This window comes from Nyctibius grandis, chromosome 4 (genome assembly GCF_013368605.1).
Source record: "Nyctibius grandis isolate bNycGra1 chromosome 4, bNycGra1.pri, whole genome shotgun sequence".
Lineage (NCBI taxonomy): Eukaryota > Metazoa > Chordata > Aves > Nyctibiiformes > Nyctibiidae > Nyctibius > Nyctibius grandis.
The window spans coordinates 84,794,242-84,815,871 of record NC_090661.1 but is presented as its reverse complement, the minus strand read 5'-3'; the positions used below and the strand labels follow the sequence as shown (position 1 = coordinate 84,815,871).

The following is a 21,630-nucleotide window of genomic DNA, read 5'->3' as shown; positions in this document are numbered from 1 at the left end:
GGCGCGGCGATGCGCGGGGCGGTGGCCGGGGCCGGGGCCGGCCGCTGAGGCTGCGGGCAGCGGCGCGCCCAGCCGGGAGCATGCTGAGCCCCAAGATCAGGCAGGCCAGGAGAGGTGAGTGTGCCTGCCGTGCGCCCCGCGGGGTGGGGAGGGGACCGTCTGCCGGCACGGGGAAACTTCCCGGCGGTGGCGGAGAGCATGCACCCCTGCCCGCGGAGACCACCCGAGCCGCAGCGGCCGCCCCCGGCAGAGCGAGGCTGCTGCCCCGCTGGCCGAAGGGAGGCAGCGGGAGCGAGCAGCGCTTGCAAAGGCTCAGGGAGAATGAAGCGTGGGAGGAGGGGACCTGTGCTTGTGTTCACCAACGTCGTCTGCAATGTCAGGTCAGAGCAGCAGGGATAATTCAAAAATTGTGCTCCGTCCTGGGACTCGATGGAGACTTTGCACCCCTGTGGTGCTTGTTAATGCTGTGTTTTTAATGCTGACATTCCTTATAACAGCTGGAGACAGTTGTGACAAGTTTACCTGCAGCATCTCGGAGAAGCAGTTTGCAGTAGCACGTTATCCCTCCAGGGCTGGAAGCAGGAGTGGGAAAAGTCGTTCAGTGTGAGCTGTGGGCAAGACAAAGGAAGGAAGGAAAACCTGCCCTAGGTTTGCAACAGGTTCAGACCTGCGAGGTGTAGTATGCAGTGTTCATAAAGCGATCAGCTGGGGACGGGCGCAGCCGGTGTCTCCGCTCCAGCTCTCCTGGAGGAGATGCTCTGGCAGGGGATGTATTGTGTCATCTCCTGCTGCAGGACCAGTTCCTTGTTTGACATGGCATTTATTGAGCGTTGTTGCCATTCACAGCCTAATGACAGTCTCAGAGGGATCTTCTCGCCCATTGGAAACAGAGGCTAGATTAATGTCATTTAGGAGCAAAAGCAGATGCAGTCAGAAGAGTATGCAAAGATTAGGTTTTTCTTTAGCCATGCCAGCATTATAAAATAGGAAAGTATCAGTGGTTTTATCTGCTGCTGTGATTCTGAGACAGATATTCCCAGCCAAATGTCACTTTGCATCATATATATAAAAGCAGTATTACACGCTGAACAGTCCTTAAAATACCAACAGCCCATTAAATAACTGTTAGTATCTTGGAAGGAAGAAACTTCCTGCCATCTGGAGGTGTCAGGCTCACATATGTACAGCCTCACCCATAGTAAAGACATATGTACTTATTTTTTAATTACACAATTTTGTAGAAGTTCAGCAAGTCTTTTGTAGGTGCTGTCTCTTTGCCATCCCCTTTCTAAGGGGTGGCTAATCTCCTTCCAGTCTTTAATATATTTGTTACCCAGCATTCCTGCTGGCTATTATAGCTCTGATGAGACAAGATAAATGATGCAACTAGAGTGGTACAGAAAGTCTGTGTCAGAGCAAGGAACACAGGCTTTCACACCTACATGCCTGCCATTCTTCCTCTTTCTTCAATTCATCTGGAAGAGACTAAGCTGTATATCAATATATATTGAAGTCTAGTTATGGGACAGATATTGTTCTAGAGTCTAGTTCTAGATCCCTGTGGGCTACTGATGCCTGGGGGACAAACCGTAGTGTACCTTTGTGATTTGATTTCAATTTAGAGCAGTATGTATCATTCTCTTAGGGTTTGTTCTGTTTGGTTCATTAACTGTGGAGTGGTAGGTTTATTTCTGAGTGTATTTAGAACTCATGAAAAGAGCTAGCTTCAGGAACTTTCCTACTTTTAACTTAAGGAACTTTCCTACTTTTGCAATGCAGTGCAAAGCACCAGTAACCTCTTAGAAAGGTTACCAAGTAGGGCCTAATCCTGCAAGGTTCTTCTATAGCTCTTGTTCATAGGAGCTGTAAAAAGGCAGTGCTGGAGATGCTGAGCGCTTCTTGAAGGTTAAGTGTCCCACCTTGCAAGAATGAGCTGAATGTGAAATGGTAGTTCATGCTCCCTGGACTCTCAGTTGGGATTGATAATGAAGGTCCAGATGGTAAATGGTGGGCAAGAAAAGTACTGAGAGGGCTGCAAGAATCTGTTGCTGACTGAGCATCAACAAGGGCAGGACATCTGCTGCAAGCTGCTGCATGAGCTTGGCTGACTTATCAGCATAGTGGCTGTTAGCTCTGCCATTGAGGACTTAGTTGTTTAAGGGAGGCAGCATGACTTCTCTGAGCAGACAGAATGAAGAGAAGGGACAAGGAAGGATACTCTGGGTACAGCCTGGGTTTTCGCTTGAGTGTTATAGTAGGCAGCAATAAAGTTCGGCCTGGGGATCATGTATTTGGTGTAGATTTCTTGTGGCTGAGTTACTCAAACCACTTTGTGTGTGTGTCCAGCTCTTTGCTTCAGGCTCCCTGCATCTGTGCAAACCAGAATGCTTCATCAGCTCCCCTTGTATTTCCAAATCTCTGCCAAGAATGTACCTTTAAACCTTCACTTGTGACGCCTGATGCTGTCATTTCTGTTTGACGTGTGGATGGTCCTTAAAAAAGCTCCTGGGTTTAAAGACATTCAGGCTTTTGAAAATGCTGAGTCTGGACTTGAGCCTGACATCTGGGGTGTAGTTCTTGGTATTTGTGAAAGGTATGGTAGAGAACAAAGATAATTCGCCTTACTAGAGGTAACTGTTAAGTGTAATGCAATCCTTGCTGTTCCATCAGCAAGCTCACATTTGTAACTCAGAAGCATGCGTTCAGAGGTACATTATGTTTGCATAAGACCTAGGAAAGTATAAAATCTCACAGACTGAAAATCTTAATGTGCATAAATGGGCCTTCTGGAAAATCATTCATCCTGGCTAGGCCTGAATGGATTTTGCATTATTTTTTGATTTACAGTGTTTTATGTACGGCAATTGGTGGAGTCCAGGATTCTGAAATAAGTGACTGCAATGGAAAACATCTATTTTCACATTCTTTCTATGTGATGGGGCATAGAAATACTGCCTTCCAGAGTGGAGGCAAGAGAACTTTCAGTATGGAGAGCAGAGAGCGCAGTTTTCAGACTACATCCTTCAGTCTCAAGGAATGCATTTTTTTTTCATTGTTTTTAAGAGATTAAAAAAATGAAACAAAGCATTTGCTCCTTGGTTTGAAAAGTCTCAAACAGGCTATACCTGCCCAGTTGTGTTTAAATGTGCTAGGAAATGGAAGCTGGACTGACTACAAGCTTATGCATTTGTTTGATAAGTGGTGTGTTGGGATTGCCCTCTATAGCAAGAGAGTTCGCCTGCTGACATGATAGATTCTTTACACTATTCCTGGTCTTCAGCACAGTCTGTCTCAGTTGTGTAGGTACTAAGAATAAACCTTCTTTCCTTAGTGGGACTTGGTACTAATGGGTGTCTGACATTAGGGAATTGTCTGCTCTTCTTTGACCTATTATTTCCGTTTGGTGGCATGCTCAAACATATGTTACAGTATGTTGAAAATTTTCTTCACAGTCCTAATAATTAAACTTTTGTTTGTTTGTTTTTTTAATTAAAACTTAGAGCCTGGAAAAAGTGATGGGAGACATTTTGGCTAGCTAGCCTGCTGCAGATGAACTGGTTTTACCTCAGGTATCCTTCAGCATGGCTGTAGTAGAACAGAGTTATTTCCCTCTCTCTTTTTTCCTTCTCTGAAACTTGTCATAATTCAATTTTAATGAAAAGTGAGCTTTAGCATACTTAAAACATTTCTAAGGATGGTGTATAGTAATGCTGCCAGGAGGGACTTTAGAGGGTAAAGTACTATTGTAGCCCTCTGGGAGTGTGCACATTTACAACGTAAGCTGTATGTGCTTGCAGTGAGGACAGCTAGGTTTTAATATTCAATGCCTTTGCAATGGTGTCATTGCGTTTTTAATGAAAGTGCTGTGTCTTTGATTACAGGAGCATGAATACCCTGTATTTAAACTACTTTCTTATGTAAGAAAGAATACGTGATTGCATGATTTCTCTATCAGCCTCTGTCCTAACAATTTTTGAGCTGTTTGGCTACAATCCAACCAGATTTGAAAGCAGAAAAGGAGTGTCAAAACATATTTGACTCCTATAAACTCAGAAAAAAGTGGTGGCAGGACAGAGGAAAGATAACCGTATCTGTACACCTAAGGAAAACTGTCACACTCAACAGAAATGTGTGTTCTGAAAGATAATGCCCAACTAACCATCCAAAAGACACATATTAGCTGTCCTGTAAGAGCACACATATATTCAAGTCAGCCAAAAAGCTAAGGGATGTAGGAATGTATTGGGCTGTTGGGGATGTGGAAGGAACTAGGTATTTGAGGAAGATGAAGAGACAGTATTATGCAAATTTGAGGAACACGTAGAGGAACTGAGGTCTGTGTGATAGAAGAATATAAGGCAGTAATTAGCGGAAATCCAGACTTCCTTAATTCTGCAGACTGAAAGCGTGTTATTTAATACAAAAGCAAATGACAGTTATGAGAATTATAGTAGTACACTTTGGAATCTACATGAGCGTTTTAGGGTTAGAAGTAGGCTTTTTAACCAAATCTAATTCTCCTCACTGCACTTTGGTTATGTCATGGAGCAGACTCAGAATAAACAAACTAGAATTCCTTTTGGATTAAACTAAGTGGGAAGGTATTTTCAGGAGTGCACCTAATTCTCTCCAGCCACTAATGGGTATTCAGTCCATAGGATCAGAATAGAACTAGTCCAAAATAGAGCCCCCCTGAAACGCATATATAGCATGGATATTAGTTCCCTGCCATTAACTAACAGATCCACTCCTAACGACCTGTGCTATTTGCTAATCTAGACATCTCTGAAGTTGTCAGTCACAACATATTTGTATTCAGAACTGATAGTTTTATGTTAATCCAATACTTAGGTGACTAACAATTCACTGCCAGAGTATCTTAGAATTTAACAATTCAAAATCTATTTACCTTTGCACATGTCATATTTCACAGGTAACAGTTACATTCTGTGGATTAGGAACACACCCTAGGCCACATATGAAGTCCAAGGCAGAGCAAGGACTTGAAAAGAGTTTCTCAAATTTTAGTGTATGTGAAAAAAACACTGGATAATCCTTCCATCTTATTCAACAGCTTTTCACTGGCCATTTTCTGTCATCAGAACACATCTGACTCCCTAAAAGCTCACCAGTTAAGAACAGCTTAGACCTATAAATGCAACCCTGCAACTTTATTTCTTGAGTACATGGAGGGCATCAGCATAATAGGATGAACCTACTGGTATGAAATTGTGGGGGATGACTCCAGCAACTCTTTTTGCTGTACCAGAAACAGGGGGATTGGGGTCATCCCTCTAGAGATTTCTTGTCTAAAGGAAATTACATTATTAATCATTTCTTCCAGACAATCTTAATCACAGCAGAAGGCTATCAACCAGTCATGGCTTTCAGGAGTTCTCATCAGTCCTGAGTTTGCCAGGCTCAGGAATAAGCTTTGATGATGATGAATGACATCTAAGGAAACATGCATTAGGCATTTTTAGACCAGTGAAGATGACCTCTGGCTCTGTTAGAAGATGGTGCTTGCTCAGATTCATATTTGGCCTGGCCAATTAATAATTCTTCAGTATCACTGGCGCACTTCAGGTTCCAGGAGTTGGAACTCATCTAAGAGGCAGCCACACAACCCCAGTATCAGGCACAGGTAGCAGGACCGTCTGTGCAACAGGCAGAGCTGAGATGAGACCCAGCAAGGGAACAAAAAACAGTGGTTAAAGGAGATAAGGAGAAAAAGAAACAGTGAGCAACTTAGTTTGTGAAAAAGGACGTGGCAGAGAGAACAAATTAGGAACACTGGAATAAACACACTTCATGGAGACCCAGAGGCAGCCAAACAGTCCTAAGTGCTCAGATTTCTATATTTACCCAAGGCATCAACCCTCTAGCTTCTGGCTGTTCTCTGAGTCTTCCACAGAGAGGAGGCAATCCTGCTGCCCCATGCATAACAGGAGTTCACTGTCACATTTCTATTTTCCTCTGGCATTAGGGGAGAACTGGTGGCATTTTTCCCCTCAGCTCCTGCGATGTCAATGAATTCTCTTAGCAGAGGCCAGCACCATGCTTCTGGAACAAGTCCTGGACCTCAGAGACTGCTCAGTGCAGGCAGCTTCTCAGGCCATATTCCCTTCAAAATCATGCTTTCTGAAGAACCCTCCTTTCACTGGCCAATGAAAGGCAGAAAAGGGGAACTCTCCCATGTGTCTAGTCCCACTCACCAAACCACAGCTTAGCACCTGCAGCCTCTTAGCTCTGCAAAGAGGAACACCAATGCCTCCTCAGCCCCACGCTGCAGTTCTGGTTGGCAGGGCTGATGTTGCACAGAGCTATCCTGGAGCATGCAGGAGGCCAGCACCTTGGCACCTCCAGCTTTCCAGGCAAATAATAACACCCAGCTTCTTACTCCTGGAACCAAAGTAAACAGCCCTGGAGCTGTGAACTCCTCCAAACACTTCCTTCAGCCCCCAAGAGCCCACCAACATTGCTGGGAGCTCACCAGCCCCTGGGGCAGGGTGCAATCAGCGTGACTAGCTGCAGCTGGCATGGCAGAGCCACCATTAATGAGGAGCTCAGCTGCAAGGGGGAGGTTCACTATCCCCCTTCCTTAAATAAGTGATTCTTGAAGGCAGGAGAGGCAAGTTCGGGAGCTGTGCTTTAGAAAGGTAAGTGGGTAAAATGCTAGGATGAGGTGCTGGTAAATGTGGTTTGATTTACAGCTCACGGCTTGTGAGCTGGTGGAGGAAGGATTCTGTGAGGCACGGAGGAGGCGGCGGTGGCGGCGGTGGCAGCAGCAGCTGCCCTGCCTTGCCTGTGGTGTTGGTCTGGGTTTCATATTTTTGCTTTGGAGGAATGGGAGGTAAAGCTGCTGAGTTGAGTTTAAAATCCTTAGGCAATGGTATAGGGACTGTGGGGGGAGGCATTGGGGCTGGAGCTAATCCACTGCTGGATTAACTGCCCTGAAGGCAGTGGGAAGAAATGGGCCAAGGCTAGAGGGTAAAGTATGGGGAAAAAGTGAACAATGAGGCAGCTGGGTGTCCCTTTTTGCTGTGTGCAGCCCTAGGGAGGTGAATGAAGCAGGGAATGACTTCTGCCCCTTGGTACCAGGTCAGTCTCCTGGCACTGTGCTGCTTTGGTGCAGGGGTGTGTAGTAGCGAGTTGCATTATTAGCTGTGTGCTGTGACTACTTTGTCTCTGTTGTCCTGGTTCAATGGCCATGTGCATATAGAGAAAGGGTCAAGAAAGTGATATTTGTGGGATTCCTCCAGAGACAGGTTCAGATTTCCACTCTTGTTTTGTGGTGTGTCCCATGAAGAAGGATCTGGGCTGTTCAAAGATGTAATCCTCTCATCTCTGTAGAGATGCCCCTCTCTTTTCACATAGGATTCTTAGTGTGTGCTGAAGTAAGTGCTACTCTTGGCAATAGCAGCTTTCTGTTCCTGCCTGAAGGCTCAGACAGGAATTCCCTCTCCTTAGGAAAAGCCCTGAAAAGTTTGCAGGCAGCCATCATCTTATTAAGCACAGGCAATCTGAACTTGAAATAATGAGTCATGGCCTCACCTCCTGGGGAAGGGAAGGGATGGGACCTTGAGAAAGAGCAGTAATTCAGCTCAGAGGGTAGCTAGACTGCTGGGGAGGGAACGTGTGGGGAGGGAATTAAATATTAAAGAATGAAAAAGCCATAGGCTATCTAATTACTTGTAAAACACCCACGGGGTGAGTATGGGGTGAAACTGGCAGGGTTGTGAAAACACAGTGGAAGCATTACAAATGCTAGCACCTCTCCTGAGAGGACAGTCACCTGCTACTTTTAGTGCCTATATAAATGTATTCCTCTTCATTGCAAGGTTACTACCAGAATGACTTTTTCCTTGCTGGCTTTCCCTTTACATCCATGGTAGCTGATAGGAAAGCACAGCAGTGTAAACACCTTAATTTGTTTTCTTTAGCTCCCTGCACTGTGGGCAGGTGTAGTTTGAGTCAATGATAAAGGCATTTTTGCCCACTGTGGTGGGAAGGGGAAACCCCTTGATGAGGCTGCAGTATGAGCTATCTGGTGAGCTGAAAGAGGAGAGGCTCTATGCCTAGACTCTGCCCAGGCCTGCATGTGTTTAAGGTATTTAAAACTACACCAGAGGAGGGAAGATGCTGCTGTTAATCTTCTAATGTGTGTTCCTTCCACAGAGCTCTTCTGTGTGTCCCTTGTGCCCAAAAAGCAGTAAATTGGTCTTTATGAAGAGCTAAAGAGAGGAGATTCTAGGTCTTTGTTGCAGCTGAAAAAAGTTACTTGTAATATCCTTCCTCTTAAATGCAGGTGTTAAGAATTATTTATGCTTCAGTAAGATAGTTATCCTGTGAACTAGTATTGAAGTTTAAAGAACAAACCTATGGTATAAGGAGCTAAATGACAAGGAAGCTGTATATGTCAGTTCTAAAGTGAGAACTGATTCTGTTGCAGGGGAAAGGATTGGGATGATCATGATCTGTCTGAGAGAACTGTAGGCACAGGGTTAATGTTTATCCCTGTGCAGACATCCAGTTTAAGAGGAGCCACCTTTACCTTATTTAACCAGTGACATCTTGTTACAAATACTTGTAGCCAAATGATCTAAGTTGGGTACTTAGGTTCAAAGTATGAATTAATGTAGCAGTAAGAATTCCTGGATTTCTTCTGCCTTTGTCCTCCAAATCAACCCTGGCAGTAGGGCAAGTCACTTAGTCACCTGCTGTACAGAGAAGGAAGCAGGCTTTATTTGCACATTGAAAACAGGTACAACAAATGTCGAAAAAGGCATCTTGAACTGCTGGTTCAATGCTAGGCCCTGAGAATTAGGGTGGGAATGAATACCTGCCTGATGTTTGGATGAAGGGAACAAGAGAAATATAATGTTATGGCTGAATTTGGGGAGGTTTATTGCTGAAAGTGGCTGGGCCATGATATCACTTCTGTCTTATAGCTAGTTGCTGGCAAAGGCCTTGACAAAGTTTTCTGTACTCTTGATTATTTTTTCAGTCCTGTATAATTTTGAGAAGTGATATCCCATGGAGTGTGGTGAACAGATGTGTTTGGTTCTCGTAACGTCAATGTAAGGTACCAGTGATGCTTACAGCCGCTGCAGTATCTGAATAATATTGACTATAAGCTTGGCATGTCACAGGCATTAGCATTTATTATAAATACATGGGTGACTGGAGGGCCTATGACTAGCTTGGGTTGCTACGCTGCGGTGGACCTATGTTTGTGCTGCATCTGTAGTGATGAAAAGCTGCAGTCTTGACCAGGACTCCACAGTACTTCATGCTGTACAAGCTCAGGGTACAGTCCCAACTCCAATCCGAATATTATTGTGGTCAGCATTTTTTTTTGCTCCTCAGTCCACTATGTCTGGGAAAGCTATTAAAAATTAAATCTTAAAGCCATACCCATAGGGACTATTACAAGAGGCTTTTGCTGTTTGCAGAGGGAGTACAAGGTATTCATTCAGTCTTCCTTCTGTGACCCAATTTGACTCACTAAAATATCAGGAAGAAAAAAAATCTGAGATAATTTTCTGCCATTCCAATGAGTAACTATTCTTATAAAAAGTCTCATCTTGTCAGTGAAGCGTGGGAATGTAAGGCTGAATGTATCAGCAGAAGGAAAGGGCAATGTGGGTGTAAGGAGAAGGGCGTAAGGCTTCCCTCTTCTGGCAGCAGTGAGCTGTAGCTCAGCGTTGTTGCTCATGAAACTGCAAAGCTTTGCCAGCTGCAGAGATGCCTTCAGTGGTGCTTGTCAGGTAGGCAGTTCTAACCAACCAGATGGAGAAGATGTACAGCTTTCAAGAGATTCTGCCAAAGTTCAGTAGGAGTGGAGAGCTGGTGCTTGAGTTTGCTAGATAATTTTGTAGTCCATTGTGTGTGACAAGTGGGCGTGCTTTAAAGTGACACACGAAACGGCTGTGACCTAAGCGCAGATCTGTCTTTTGAATACTCTGCAGTGGATCCAGTTGGGAACTATCAGAGGATGGTGCAGATAAAGGGACCTGAAAATTAGAATACAGTATTTTGCTGGGAGTAGGTTTCTGTGCTTGGGCTGCCTATAAATATGGTCTATAACTCTGATTTTGCAAAAACAATGGACACAGAATGTTGAATTTGCCTGCCATCCCTCCAGCAAAGATAATAAAATGTATTGACTCTCTTTTAGGAATGAAGCTGACCTGAACCTGCTGTCTACTGGTGTAGATTAGCATAAATCTGTAATGGACTGGCCCTCCGGCTCCTGTGTGTCCCTTTTAGTATTTAACAAATAAATGAAACACTTATTACTTGAGTGACTAGTGTTCAATTCATGGCAGGAGCTTGTAGCTCTCTAACCTTGCCTCAAGAGTACAGAGTATTACCGTATTACTTCATTGTTCTTTGCCTTTTGTGTTTATATTCATTGGCTTGGAGAAAGCTATGCTAAATGGTGTGCTTAAAATATGACCTGCAGCAAGATATGCAAATCTACTTCGTCCTCTTGTTTCTAGGAGGGAGAGGAGGCCACTGTTAGTGAAGAAAAAGTCGGGAGCATGACGAAGGCAAATTTGAATAGTTGTGCTCTAATGTATTTTGTGCACTCTGTCATAGAGAAGCTAACTCATACTGCTGCATGAGTTTGGGTTTTTTGCTGTAGCAAAGTGGCTGATACTGAAAAGAAGGCATAGGCATTGCACCCCTCAGTGTGATACTGTCTATTGAGAAATAAAGAGCCAGTAGTTAGAGTGCTAAATGAATGATGTCTTTATTCCTTGTCCTATCACAGACTTTTTTTGCAATAGTTTCCCTCACCTGTTCTGTATGTGTTTTTATTCACACTGTACAGATGCAGCCATGCTGCTACTTCGTATACACTGGGAGCAGTAACACTAGAGATGGCAAGGGCTGGGTTCAACAGCTAAGACTTAAACTTATCAGTGAAGAAAGTAACTATAATTTTTAGTCCCTACTACTATAATATCTAAAAGCATCACTATCTACTGTCAGTTCTACCAAGTGTGTGCCTCTGTCTTTAGCTTAAGCTACTAGGTCAGCACGCAGATCCTGTCCATTGTCTTCACTTGGAGTATTTAGGGTTGTCTACATAAGCATCCATTTTGGTGTGGATCAATGGCATGCTTTTGAAGCAGATCTCCTGATCTTTCCTACCTACCGTGTTTTGGTTGGTGTTTTAAGCATAGTCTTGGATTACTTCTGAATGAAAATGTTCTCCGTGTGCAGTATGCTTCCATGGTCAATCCAAATAAAATCCCTGAAATAAGTGTTGTGTAGATAGTGGGTCTGTGATACCAGCTGTTCCTCCCTACTTGTTCCACCTGACATCCAGTGTGCTGTACTACTTTGTAGTGTAGACCAAGCTAAATTCTGCAGTTCTGCATAGAAGATGCAGGCTACCTCATCTGAATACTGACAGTTCTCAGTGTTTTCCCACAATTCATTGTGTTTTTTAGAATAAAATATTTCGCTTTACTAGGTGGTAAATCCGCAGGCTGGTGTGTTGTAGCAGAAAGAATGAAGCCATCACCCTTCTGTCTTGGCACTTATCCATGATCAAATGTTAGTGGTTTGCTAAGACTGGCATGGCTTTGTGTATTTATAGGGCACTCTTGTGAACAGCTGGTGGCAGGTTACTTGCAGAATTTAAGGTTTATTCATTGACAGGTGCCAAAACCCCACATATTCCCACAACCTGGGCAGTAATTCAAATCCTCTTGAAAATACAAGGTTTAACTCTTTAAATGAGTATTCTGTCGAGTTGGGACATGCTGGCCTTCTTGCTGCAGTGACAGCAAAGTAAGACTGAGACATCTTTGTACAATAAGTCAAAGGTCTCCAGAGCTGGAGTGACATGTTAACCAACAAACCAATGCCTCTTTACCTCTATGATAGCAGCAATGGATTGCCAAAGTCCTTACCTGTTTTGGAGTCCAAGACGCTGTGAATTTGTAACAATAGTTTGAAGATGAATGGAAATTGTTATTCAGGACTAAACAGCTAAATTATCCCACTGACTGTGGGGGGTGGGGAGGGTTTGTTGTGTGAGGTGGGTTGCATTAATTATCAAATAGACATGAGTTTTCCTCGACTTGTGGAAAGGCACTGTATTAATGTATATCAGTATATGCTCCTGTACCTGTAGCATTCTTTGATTCAATAAAGACAAGACATTACCAGGTCCCCCACTGCGTTGTTTAGGTGCACTACATGCATACTTCTGCAAAGTAACTCTGATCAGTAAAGTGGCTCTTATGGTCACGTTGCACAGGTCACTGGAGTAGAAAATCTTTTTTTTTTATTTAGAACATACCTTATACAGAGCTGACTATATCATTTGTAAGGTGGTGAAAGGTCGTGGCTGGTATCTTGAACACTACAAAGAAGGCCAAGATTAATTTCTTCATGCCAGTTGGGGAGCAACTGCCCTCAAAGTAGTGTGTCTTTGCCTCTTGGTTCTGACTGTATTCTGTAATTGCTGTACTGTAGGTGGAAAAAAGGTGCAGTTTTTCTACATGTTCTGCGAAGGAAATGCTGCATGTTTATTGGAGATTGATGCAAAGATCTGAGCCAGCTCTGATGACTCTAGAAAGGCTATAGGCAACTTTAAATGTGCATTGTTATGCCTGAACTTACGGCATGACAGGGCTACGGAGCTTTCGGTACTGGATGCAGTATGTGTAGTACAACAGTGTTGTGTGGGTGTGCTAACCTGCTAGCTAGCAGGAAATCTTGCCTCCTGTTCTACCAGGTACTGTCAGCATGCCTACCCCTAAAACATGCTGGTATGGAGAATTTATGCAGTCTAGTCTTCAGAACTCCTTGGTGCACATGAAGTTTCTTTCTCTTTTGCTTTTGCCAGTGAAAGAGCACGGACTTCACTGGCTCTTTCAGTGCCAGTGAAAGAGCACTGACTGATCTGGTAAAAGAGAAAAGACATAACAGCCTTTATAAAATAGAAAACATCTTGAAAGCAGAACCCTCTGCTTTTGATCTTAGGAGCTCTGAGAGGGAATGAACTTGTGTTCTGGAGTCAGGGTGCTCCTTCGTAAACAAGTCTAGTGTCCCAGTCCATCTGGGCACCTTTTTGGGGACATGGGTGAGTCTCCTTTGACAGTGTATAGTTTATTTCTTGACAGAGTCCTTCAGGCTGGCTCAAATTATTTGGCCATAGCTGTGCTCTGTAGCTGAAATGTGCTTTTTAGTCATTGCCTTGCTATTCAGATCTTCCTTCGTCCGTCTCTCTGCTCTTTCTGCTCAAAAGGCTGTATAGTTGGTGTGGGGGTGTTTTGTTTGGTTGCTTTTGGTTTTTGTTTTTAAACAGAATGTGTCTTACCTGTAGGTAAGTATCTGTGACCAAAGTTTCTCTCCTTCAGGTAAGGACTGAAAGGTGTTTTACCCTGTGCATATATAGCCAGTTTCTAACAGCAGTGGTCCTTAATCTGAGAGTGAAATTATACTAGTTCATGTTGGATTTCAGATTTATGAAGTGGCCTTTGGGAATGCGGTTGTTCTCGCAAGAACTTAAGTAAATATTTGTACGAACAGATCCTTCCTTCAGACTGTCAGAATCTTTTCTTGGCAAACCTACCCTCTTTGGTACGTGCAGTCTGGTATCTCAACCATTACAGAAAACACACTTTACTAGACAAACATACCTAAACCTAATTGTCTACCTGCTTTTCCTTCAGTTGGACAGTAAGGTTACAGAACTGCTTCTAGTGTAATGCATGTACGGTTTCTCTTGGAAAAAATTATGGGTTTACAGACTGTTTTATTTTTCCTTTCATTTTCTTCAGCGGTATCTGATGGGTGGCCATGAAAAGTTATTTTCCAGAGCAAAATATCCTTTCATATTTTTATTTTGGCTGAAAGAAAAACAAATCAAGGACAGGAAGTAGAACACAGCGCTTTGTCTTGGTATATAAAATGTTCTGAATAGACAGGTGTAGCTTTATGGAATAGAAGTAATGGAGCACGACCTGCTCTTACAATAGTGTTTCTGAATGTGGTAAGTGTCCTCTAGGTCATAACATGTGAGCAGGCATGTGGGTGCGTAGCACCTTTTTTGTTGCTGTACATATTGCTAGTCTGTTTGGCTTGAGGGAACTAAAAGCCATTGCCAGTTTCTTGTAACTGATATCCTTCTAGTTGCCTAAACACATCTAATTACCACTCACTTCAAACATTCTGCCTTTAATTTCATCAGATAAATTCTCAGATTGTGTTGAGAAAGTGTCTTGGTTTCATTTGTGCTCACTGGCTGTGGTATCTTAGCAATCAAATCCAAACACAAATACAGATGTGTAATGGACACAGAAAACAAATCTAAACCAAGTATTTTATTTCCTACAATTTGGTAAAAGGAAATGCAGTATCTCTTTCTAAGGCATATGACTTGTGTTTTCAGTGCATCCATTTTTGAGGCAAAGTGTGAATTAAATAAAACAACTGACAATATTGTTTATAGTATATGAAACCACTTCCCTTGGTGGCTAGTACTTTAAACAAATACTAAATCGGAAATAACACATAGTGTCACTATGTCGTTAGACTGAAGAAACGCTAAAGCAAAGCACCTTCATGGTAGGACAGTTTGTAAGCCAGAATCAATTATAATGACTATATTGATTTAAGCTAACTGCCTATGAAATTTCAAAAGATTGCAACTTTAATTGATATTGAATTGCATTGACTTGATTGATTTCCACATCCCTGATTTAAGTAGGTTCTTATTGATTACTCAAATCTATAGTGGTGTTCAGACCTGTGAGCAGAAAGAGAGCAGAAGAGATTGTATAATGTTGCCAGGCAGGATTGAGCTCAGAAAGGGGGGTGGTATGGATAGGGAAGGGAAGAAGTTGTCTCTGTTGTGTGCATGCTTAGGGCACAAAATAGATGTGAAGAGAAAACAGGAATGTGTACATTGTTTGGAGGCAGGTCTGATTTGCAGAGCAACTCTTGTTGAAGTGTATGGTGCTCTGTTAATGGGACAAGGAAGAGAAATTGAGAAAGTAGCTTTAGACAGGGCTGAGTTGGGATGGAGATAGGGATTGCTATCTCTGTAAGGAATGGCAGTGTGGCTCCATCTGATTTGGTCCATCCACTCCTTAGAATAATCTTTGAGTTTACTGTTAAGGATATGGCAACCAAGTGTGGGGGTTTGGATGGGGAGCTTATTTAGTGTAGCCCAGGCATTTGCACAGCAGGCATTGATTGTCACCCCACTGCCTTTGCTCGTATTCCTCCTCCCATCTTGAGGCTTGAATCCTTTCTACATTGATTTCTGTTTAGAACTTAAGTGTATGGCCAAATCGATAATCAATTAATGAAAATGTGAAAAGCAAAACCAAACTATGTGGTGTTATTGAAAAGCACTACTGTATCAGAACTCTGGAGCATGTAAAGTATTTGCTGAGTTGTTGTGAGTCTGATTTATTGATTTGTTTTCTTCCTTATGGCCTGCTGATTCCATAATTCTGTTAAATAGATGAGCCCTAAGAATATATACCTACCATTAAGAATCAGGGGCTTGATGTACTGGGTCAGATTATCAAAGCAGATATTTTCATCCCAGTAGTATGAGATACCTGCTGCTTTAAAGGCAGTCTGTGCTCATCTGTGAAAGTTTTCTTCTGACCCCTATGCAATTATTATATTCTGGGAAGCATGCAATATAAATGTCAATGCAGTTAATAGCCATAAATAATTCCTCCTCCTAAAAACTTCTATCTAATCCATGTTGTTGATTTACAGATGAGGTTGCTAAGTATCTCCCTAATGAAATTAGCTATTACAGTCACAACCAGAAACTCTAAGGAAATGGAAAGCTAAGACACCATGAAGAATTAACAACTATAGCAATCGTCTAAGACATGGTGCTGCTTAAAATAAAAATACAAAGATATACATTCTCCAGCGACTGATTGTGAAAGCCTTAGCTCTTCACTTTAATAAATTATGACTAGGTGGGGCTGTATAAGTAACATCAAAAGGTGTGTGAGGGGAAATGCGAGATAACGTACTTTGGGTTATTCCAAAGCTAGATGTTTGATGTCTTTTGTGAGGTCTGTGTCAATATAGATGCTAAAAACTGTTGGTTTCCAGTTAAATCTAATTTCTTTTTAAGGGGAGGGGTGAAACAGGAGAGGGTTTAATCAACTACATGCAAGTTGGGAAAACGGGAAATTGCTGGGAGTTGCACGTTTAATCCGGAGAGTGCTGAGGTGCTTCAGTGTGGAGATGACTACGGTGCTTACTGAAGTATGGATTTTGGTGTTTTTAGACTAATTGGTTAGGTTAATAGCCAAGATGTTGCCTAAGAAACATTATAGTTCCCTTTGGAAAAGAAAATTGTTGAGATATTTGTTCTTGTAATAATGTTTGTTGTAACATGAATGTGGAAAAGGAGTCTGGGACAGTCTAAACCAGATTACAGTTTGGTCCTTGTTGTAAAATGTGGCTGGGGATGAGGCAGGGGCAGTTCCTTCAACTAAATCCTTATGGGCCTCTGCAATAGAGATTTAAATGGGAAAAGTCTGTTTTCTTACTACGTGCATATGAAATAGGATCCTTCATTTCTTGGTAGTGATTAGGTGGGGGGCAGGACGCAAAGTTGTCCTGATATTTTTTGTAATCATCTGCTAGAGGGCACTGTGTTGCCAGACAGGGATATATTAAGGCATGAGAATCTTGGCTTCATGGTGAAAAACACTTCTTTATATATTTTGCTGGAACAAAAATGTTTATCTGTTAGTGCTCAGACTGCAGTGACTAAGCTTAGAGAATAAGCCTGGATACATCAAAGCCTGACTTTTAAGTGAATTCTATATTAAGATTTTTTGGTTTTAATTGTTTTGACTATGTAAAAAGAATCAAGCTTGAGGAGTGCTGGGTTACTTAAGCAGATCTGAAGTTTGCTGGTAAACTCCACCAATGTAGGACTAACACTGTTGTCCTGGTTTTGCAGGGATAAAATTTATAGAACCAATTTTCTATCACATTTTGTTTCAGTTTGTGGCCAGCTGTGGTGGTGTGATCAAGGCCATTAGCAGCTAAATCCAGGGCAGCTGACCCAGGCTGGCCCACAGGTGTATTCTATAACATTGTCAGGTTCACTATAAATGGGAAAGCTTGCTGGGGATGGGGGTGCCTCTTTCTCCTACTCCTCTCTTCTCTTCTCAATGGTTACTGTCCCTGGAGGAACTTGCCAAAACTCTGAGCTAAGTATAATTTTGTATCTTTTGTATTAGCATTGATATTGGTCTTATTTTATTAAATCTGTTTAAATTTCAACCAATAAGTCTCTCTGCTTTTCCCAGTTCCCTTTCTCATCTGGGGAGTGGTCTTGGGTGATAGAACAACTGGTTATTGCTTCGCCCTGGGTGCGGGTGAAATGTAGACAGCTGTATATGACCTCATCTTAAATTCAGCAAGGTATTTTAGCCAAAAAATAAGGGAAGTGTAGTTCTGAAAAAGCTATGATACTACATCAGCACTTCTTATAACATTTCATCTTTTTAATTAAATTTTAAAGTGAAGCTAAAAACAAGGTAAAAACTTAATTTCTTACATCAGGAAATAGTTATAGGTCAACCTAATTTCTCTTGATTGAGGCACAGGACAAAAACTGTTATTCACAGTTCTGTTGAGAGTAGAAGAACTTACCTTAGCAGTTCAAAGAAATGGAAAAAAAAAAAAATCTCTTCTGCCTGTCAATCAGGGCTTTCACTAAGTCTGAAATTTAAGACTCACAAAGTGATGCCATCTTCTGCCTATAAAACTGGGAAGTTGTTACAGGCCAGACTGAGTGCCTACTGGATGGTTACAGAAGAAGTGAGATGATTTTTGAGCTGGGGCAGGCTGTGGGGTGCTATATGATACTGTACAAGTGGAGATCGCTGTCACTGAGACTTTTTGGTAATGGATGATGTGGTACCATTCAGGTCTACCATCTGCTGACAGAAGTGTTTAGTGTGTAAAAGTGCTGGTTTTATATTTCTTTAAGAAGCAGAACATGATGGCCTGACTGCCAGGTCATGGAGAAGGTCAAAGCAGATTTTATCACAGACACCAATGTGATTTCCCTAGTATGAGCAGTGGAGCCTTGGTGGAGGTACAATGTCACCTAGAAGGTTACTAGAGCGAGCAGTACCAAAAGGTTGATGTTTGTCTTCTGTTTGACTATCATGAACTTGAATGTACCCGCTGAAAAACAAGTAACCTACTTGAAGAGGGAGCATGCATATAATGTCTGTCCATGTTTGAGAAGAAAGTATGGAACAGTTATTTAGCCTTTTTGTGTGTTCTCATCCTTGTTTCTTTGTTTAATTTACTCTAATTGCTTTTTCAGCCCGGTCAAAGAGTTTGGTGATGGGTGAACAGATTGGGCCTCCCTCCAGACCTTCATCTCCAAATCCTCAAGAACATGTGCTGAAGTGTGGCTGGCTGAAGAAACAAAGAAGCATTATGAAGAACTGGCAGCAGCGGTGGTTTGTGCTGCGTGGGGACCAGCTCTTCTATTATAAGGATGAAGAGGAAACTAAACCTCAGGTATGATTACTTTGAGAACTGTAGGATGGATTGGTTGTGACTTCTATGTGGGTCACAATCACTGCTTTGATTGACAGCTCATTTGCATTGCTTTCTAACCTAGCCAAAACCATACATACTTAAGGAGGTTCAAAGGCAAAAGACATTGCAGAGAAACTTAGCTACTACTCAGGCAAGTAGTAGAGCTTGGGAGAAGGTTAGAAGGTGTTTATTTACTCACTAGGGCATGATGACCTCAAAATCTGAATATGGTAATCTGTGAGAATGGAGTTTGACAGGAAGAGCTATGGAGTTCCAGATTGCTGAGGCAGGAGTGAAAAACCTTGCTTAGTTAGCTGGGACTTGTCTCCCGAATAACCCATCATTAAGCAGAAAGGTGAGCCAGCTGCTTAGGGCTAGCTTGTGTGGGTAAAGCATGTAGGCTTTGCTGTATACCAGCATGCAGGATTTGAGAATGGGCTGTAATATCTGTTTTAGTGTGTTTTATATACACCTGGGAGTTATTGCTTTTCTATGCAAATTTTGAGGAGAAAGAATTTACGCAAGGTTTTGTGCTGTCTGTGTTTGGAAGGAGGAGTGTGTGTTTGACAGTGAAAACTAATTTAGCAGAGTGAGGAACAATGTGACCTTCTACAATGGGGAAAAAAAATTAAACTCTCTGAAGTTTGCCTTTATCAAAGCTTTTACACTTTACGGAGCATGAATGAAAGAGAAGACCACTTTTGATGGAAACAACTGGTTAAGTTCTAATGTGCAATGTGTATTGGGCAGTGTCGTAGAGCCATCCCGCAGTAGGCTGTGGAAAGAAAATGGACAGAGGAGAGGGATAGGATCAGAACGTTTAGGAGCTAGCAAAGAGAGAATAGGTCAGTTAGTGGTTAGATAACTTAATAACGACTGCTAAATGATAATTTAATTAATCGAACCACAGTAGAGCCACTTAAAATGGTAAGTTTAGATCAGCTGTATCCATTTGTCTGTGGGACAACAAATGTGTGCAAGAAAGCTTTCCAAAGCACATTTATTCTTGCAAAAGACTTAAGAGATCCTAATTAACTACGTGTCCAGTAGCTATAGGACAGTTTGGTGAGAAAGGGTAATAGGTAGTCACCATGCAATATTCTCATGGGCACGTGACATGTTTAACTTGCAATTTTTGGTAGTGAGTATTTTAAACAGTTTTTAATAAAGTGAACATTGCACAAGTATGTCTCTCGTGAGCCAAGTATTAATTAATTAAATTTTTTACTAACTTCTTGCTGCTTCACATGCCTTTTGTGAATGTGTTGCTGGTCTAGCACCAATTTCTTAAAATTAAATGTGTTTCTCTAAAACAAGTTGTAATGAGAGGACAGTGCTCATGCACCTAGGGTAAATGCAGAGCTGAGGACATTACAATTGTCAGGCTGGACTCGGCACTAAATTTGGGATGATTTTCTGCTCCTCTGATTGTTCTATATCTACAGCACTTAGTGGAAGGATTTGTTGTGCTATGGGATGGGATAAAGATTACAGCTGAGATTAATTTCTTATTCAAGTCCTTTGATGTGCTTGTAAAATATTCCTGCAGCATTTGAGCTCCAAGGGCTTTCTTAGTTGCGGTAGTATATTATGCAGCATATTTCATGTAAGTATTGTTTTGACTGTCAGGCCTCTAATCAGAGTCATTGAACAGAGGGAATATAATTGAATAAGCCAGACAAAGTCCCTGTACTGCTGCCTTCTGATGAGTCAGTACAGGTATTACAGAGTGACAGCCCGTGTAATATCACTGTCCACACACTCATTATAAGCTATTATTAAACTACTTGATACAGCTGTATGCTTAACTGTTATACATGAATTTCGTTGTAGAGTGAGAATGGAAACGAAATTTTCCCTGTGAGCCTGATACATGCATGGTAGATGCACGAGGGTCTTGGCTGCATCTTATGTCTTGTGCTTACCTAGTTGGGGATTTGATCCATCATTATGGATAGCCTGCTGTGTAAAGGCTAGAGAGACTTGAACTCGATGATTTATCCTGTTGCTGCTCGGGACTCTGCAAGCAACAGCTGGATTTTGCACTTTTAAGACAAGCACCGTGTCTTCTTATACAATGCATGGGGAGAGCTGAGCACTTCTGTACTGTATCAGTGAACATGATGAGGAAGAAGCTGCCTCAAGTAGTAATGAGGTATGTTGGAAAGGGTTTCTTTACCCCCTTTTGGGGATAGAGTTGCTGTACATTTATCACTGAGGGAAGCCATTTTGTATAGGATTATACAGGACCATGTCCTGATTATTCTTGTAACAGTCACAAACTAGGTTTCACATCTGACTTCAGCTAGGACTGTATGCATCCCACAGGTGAGATGTACTTTTGGAACCTGTAGATAGCTATTGCTTGTGATTCTCTGGAATGAAGGGACAATGGTACAGGTATGCCTACATGGCTTAGGAAGAGAGCTGTGACCCTGGGAGATCTTTGTTACAGACCATGTAGATATTCTCATCAGCTGATATTAATTCCTAGTTTTCTTCAGCTCTAAGATACTTGTGCTTCTCTTAAATCTTTGTTTTAAATACTAAGTATGGCCTGCAAGCTTGTGTGCAAAAACTAAATCAATCTCTTCATTGAAATTCCCATTGATCTTCTGCCTATTTGATTATTTATATGTATTCTGCCTATTTATTTGATTATTTATATGTATTCTGGAAGAGAGTCATATTCTTATTGTTTATCTGACAAAATCAAGTGAGATTTATACCACAATGTTTCAAGAGAGAAACCTTAAACAACGTCTTTTTGTTTATGGATGTTGCATGGCCTATTTTTATGAAAACCTGTGCTTCCAAGTCCTTAGAGGGAATTGAGGGAATTGTAGATATTCTTCATTTGAAAATAATGCTGAAAAGATGAAGCTGTAATCTAATAACAGAAGAATGCATAGGCTTACTGGAGTGAACAGGAATTATTCTGTGATCTTAGTGGATCGAGTACTGTTGAAGGTGTGTGTGTTTGTGTGCCATATGACATAGTTGCAGTTGCACAGTCCACTCCATCAGACTGACTTCTGTGCCAAAAGT

The 21,630-nt window shown here is 42.0% G+C and overlaps 1 protein-coding gene across 1 annotated transcript in view; it reads left to right on the top strand.

Moving 5' to 3' along the window:
* ARHGAP22 (Rho GTPase activating protein 22) overlaps positions 1–21,630 on the top strand; it is a 181,369-nt gene that overhangs the window by 11,483 nt on the left and 148,256 nt on the right. Inside the window, exon 2 of the mRNA XM_068398747.1 lies at positions 18,362–18,561. Coding sequence (XP_068254848.1) covers positions 18,362–18,561 — 200 coding nt within the window. The remainder of the gene's footprint in view (positions 1–18,361; positions 18,562–21,630) is intronic.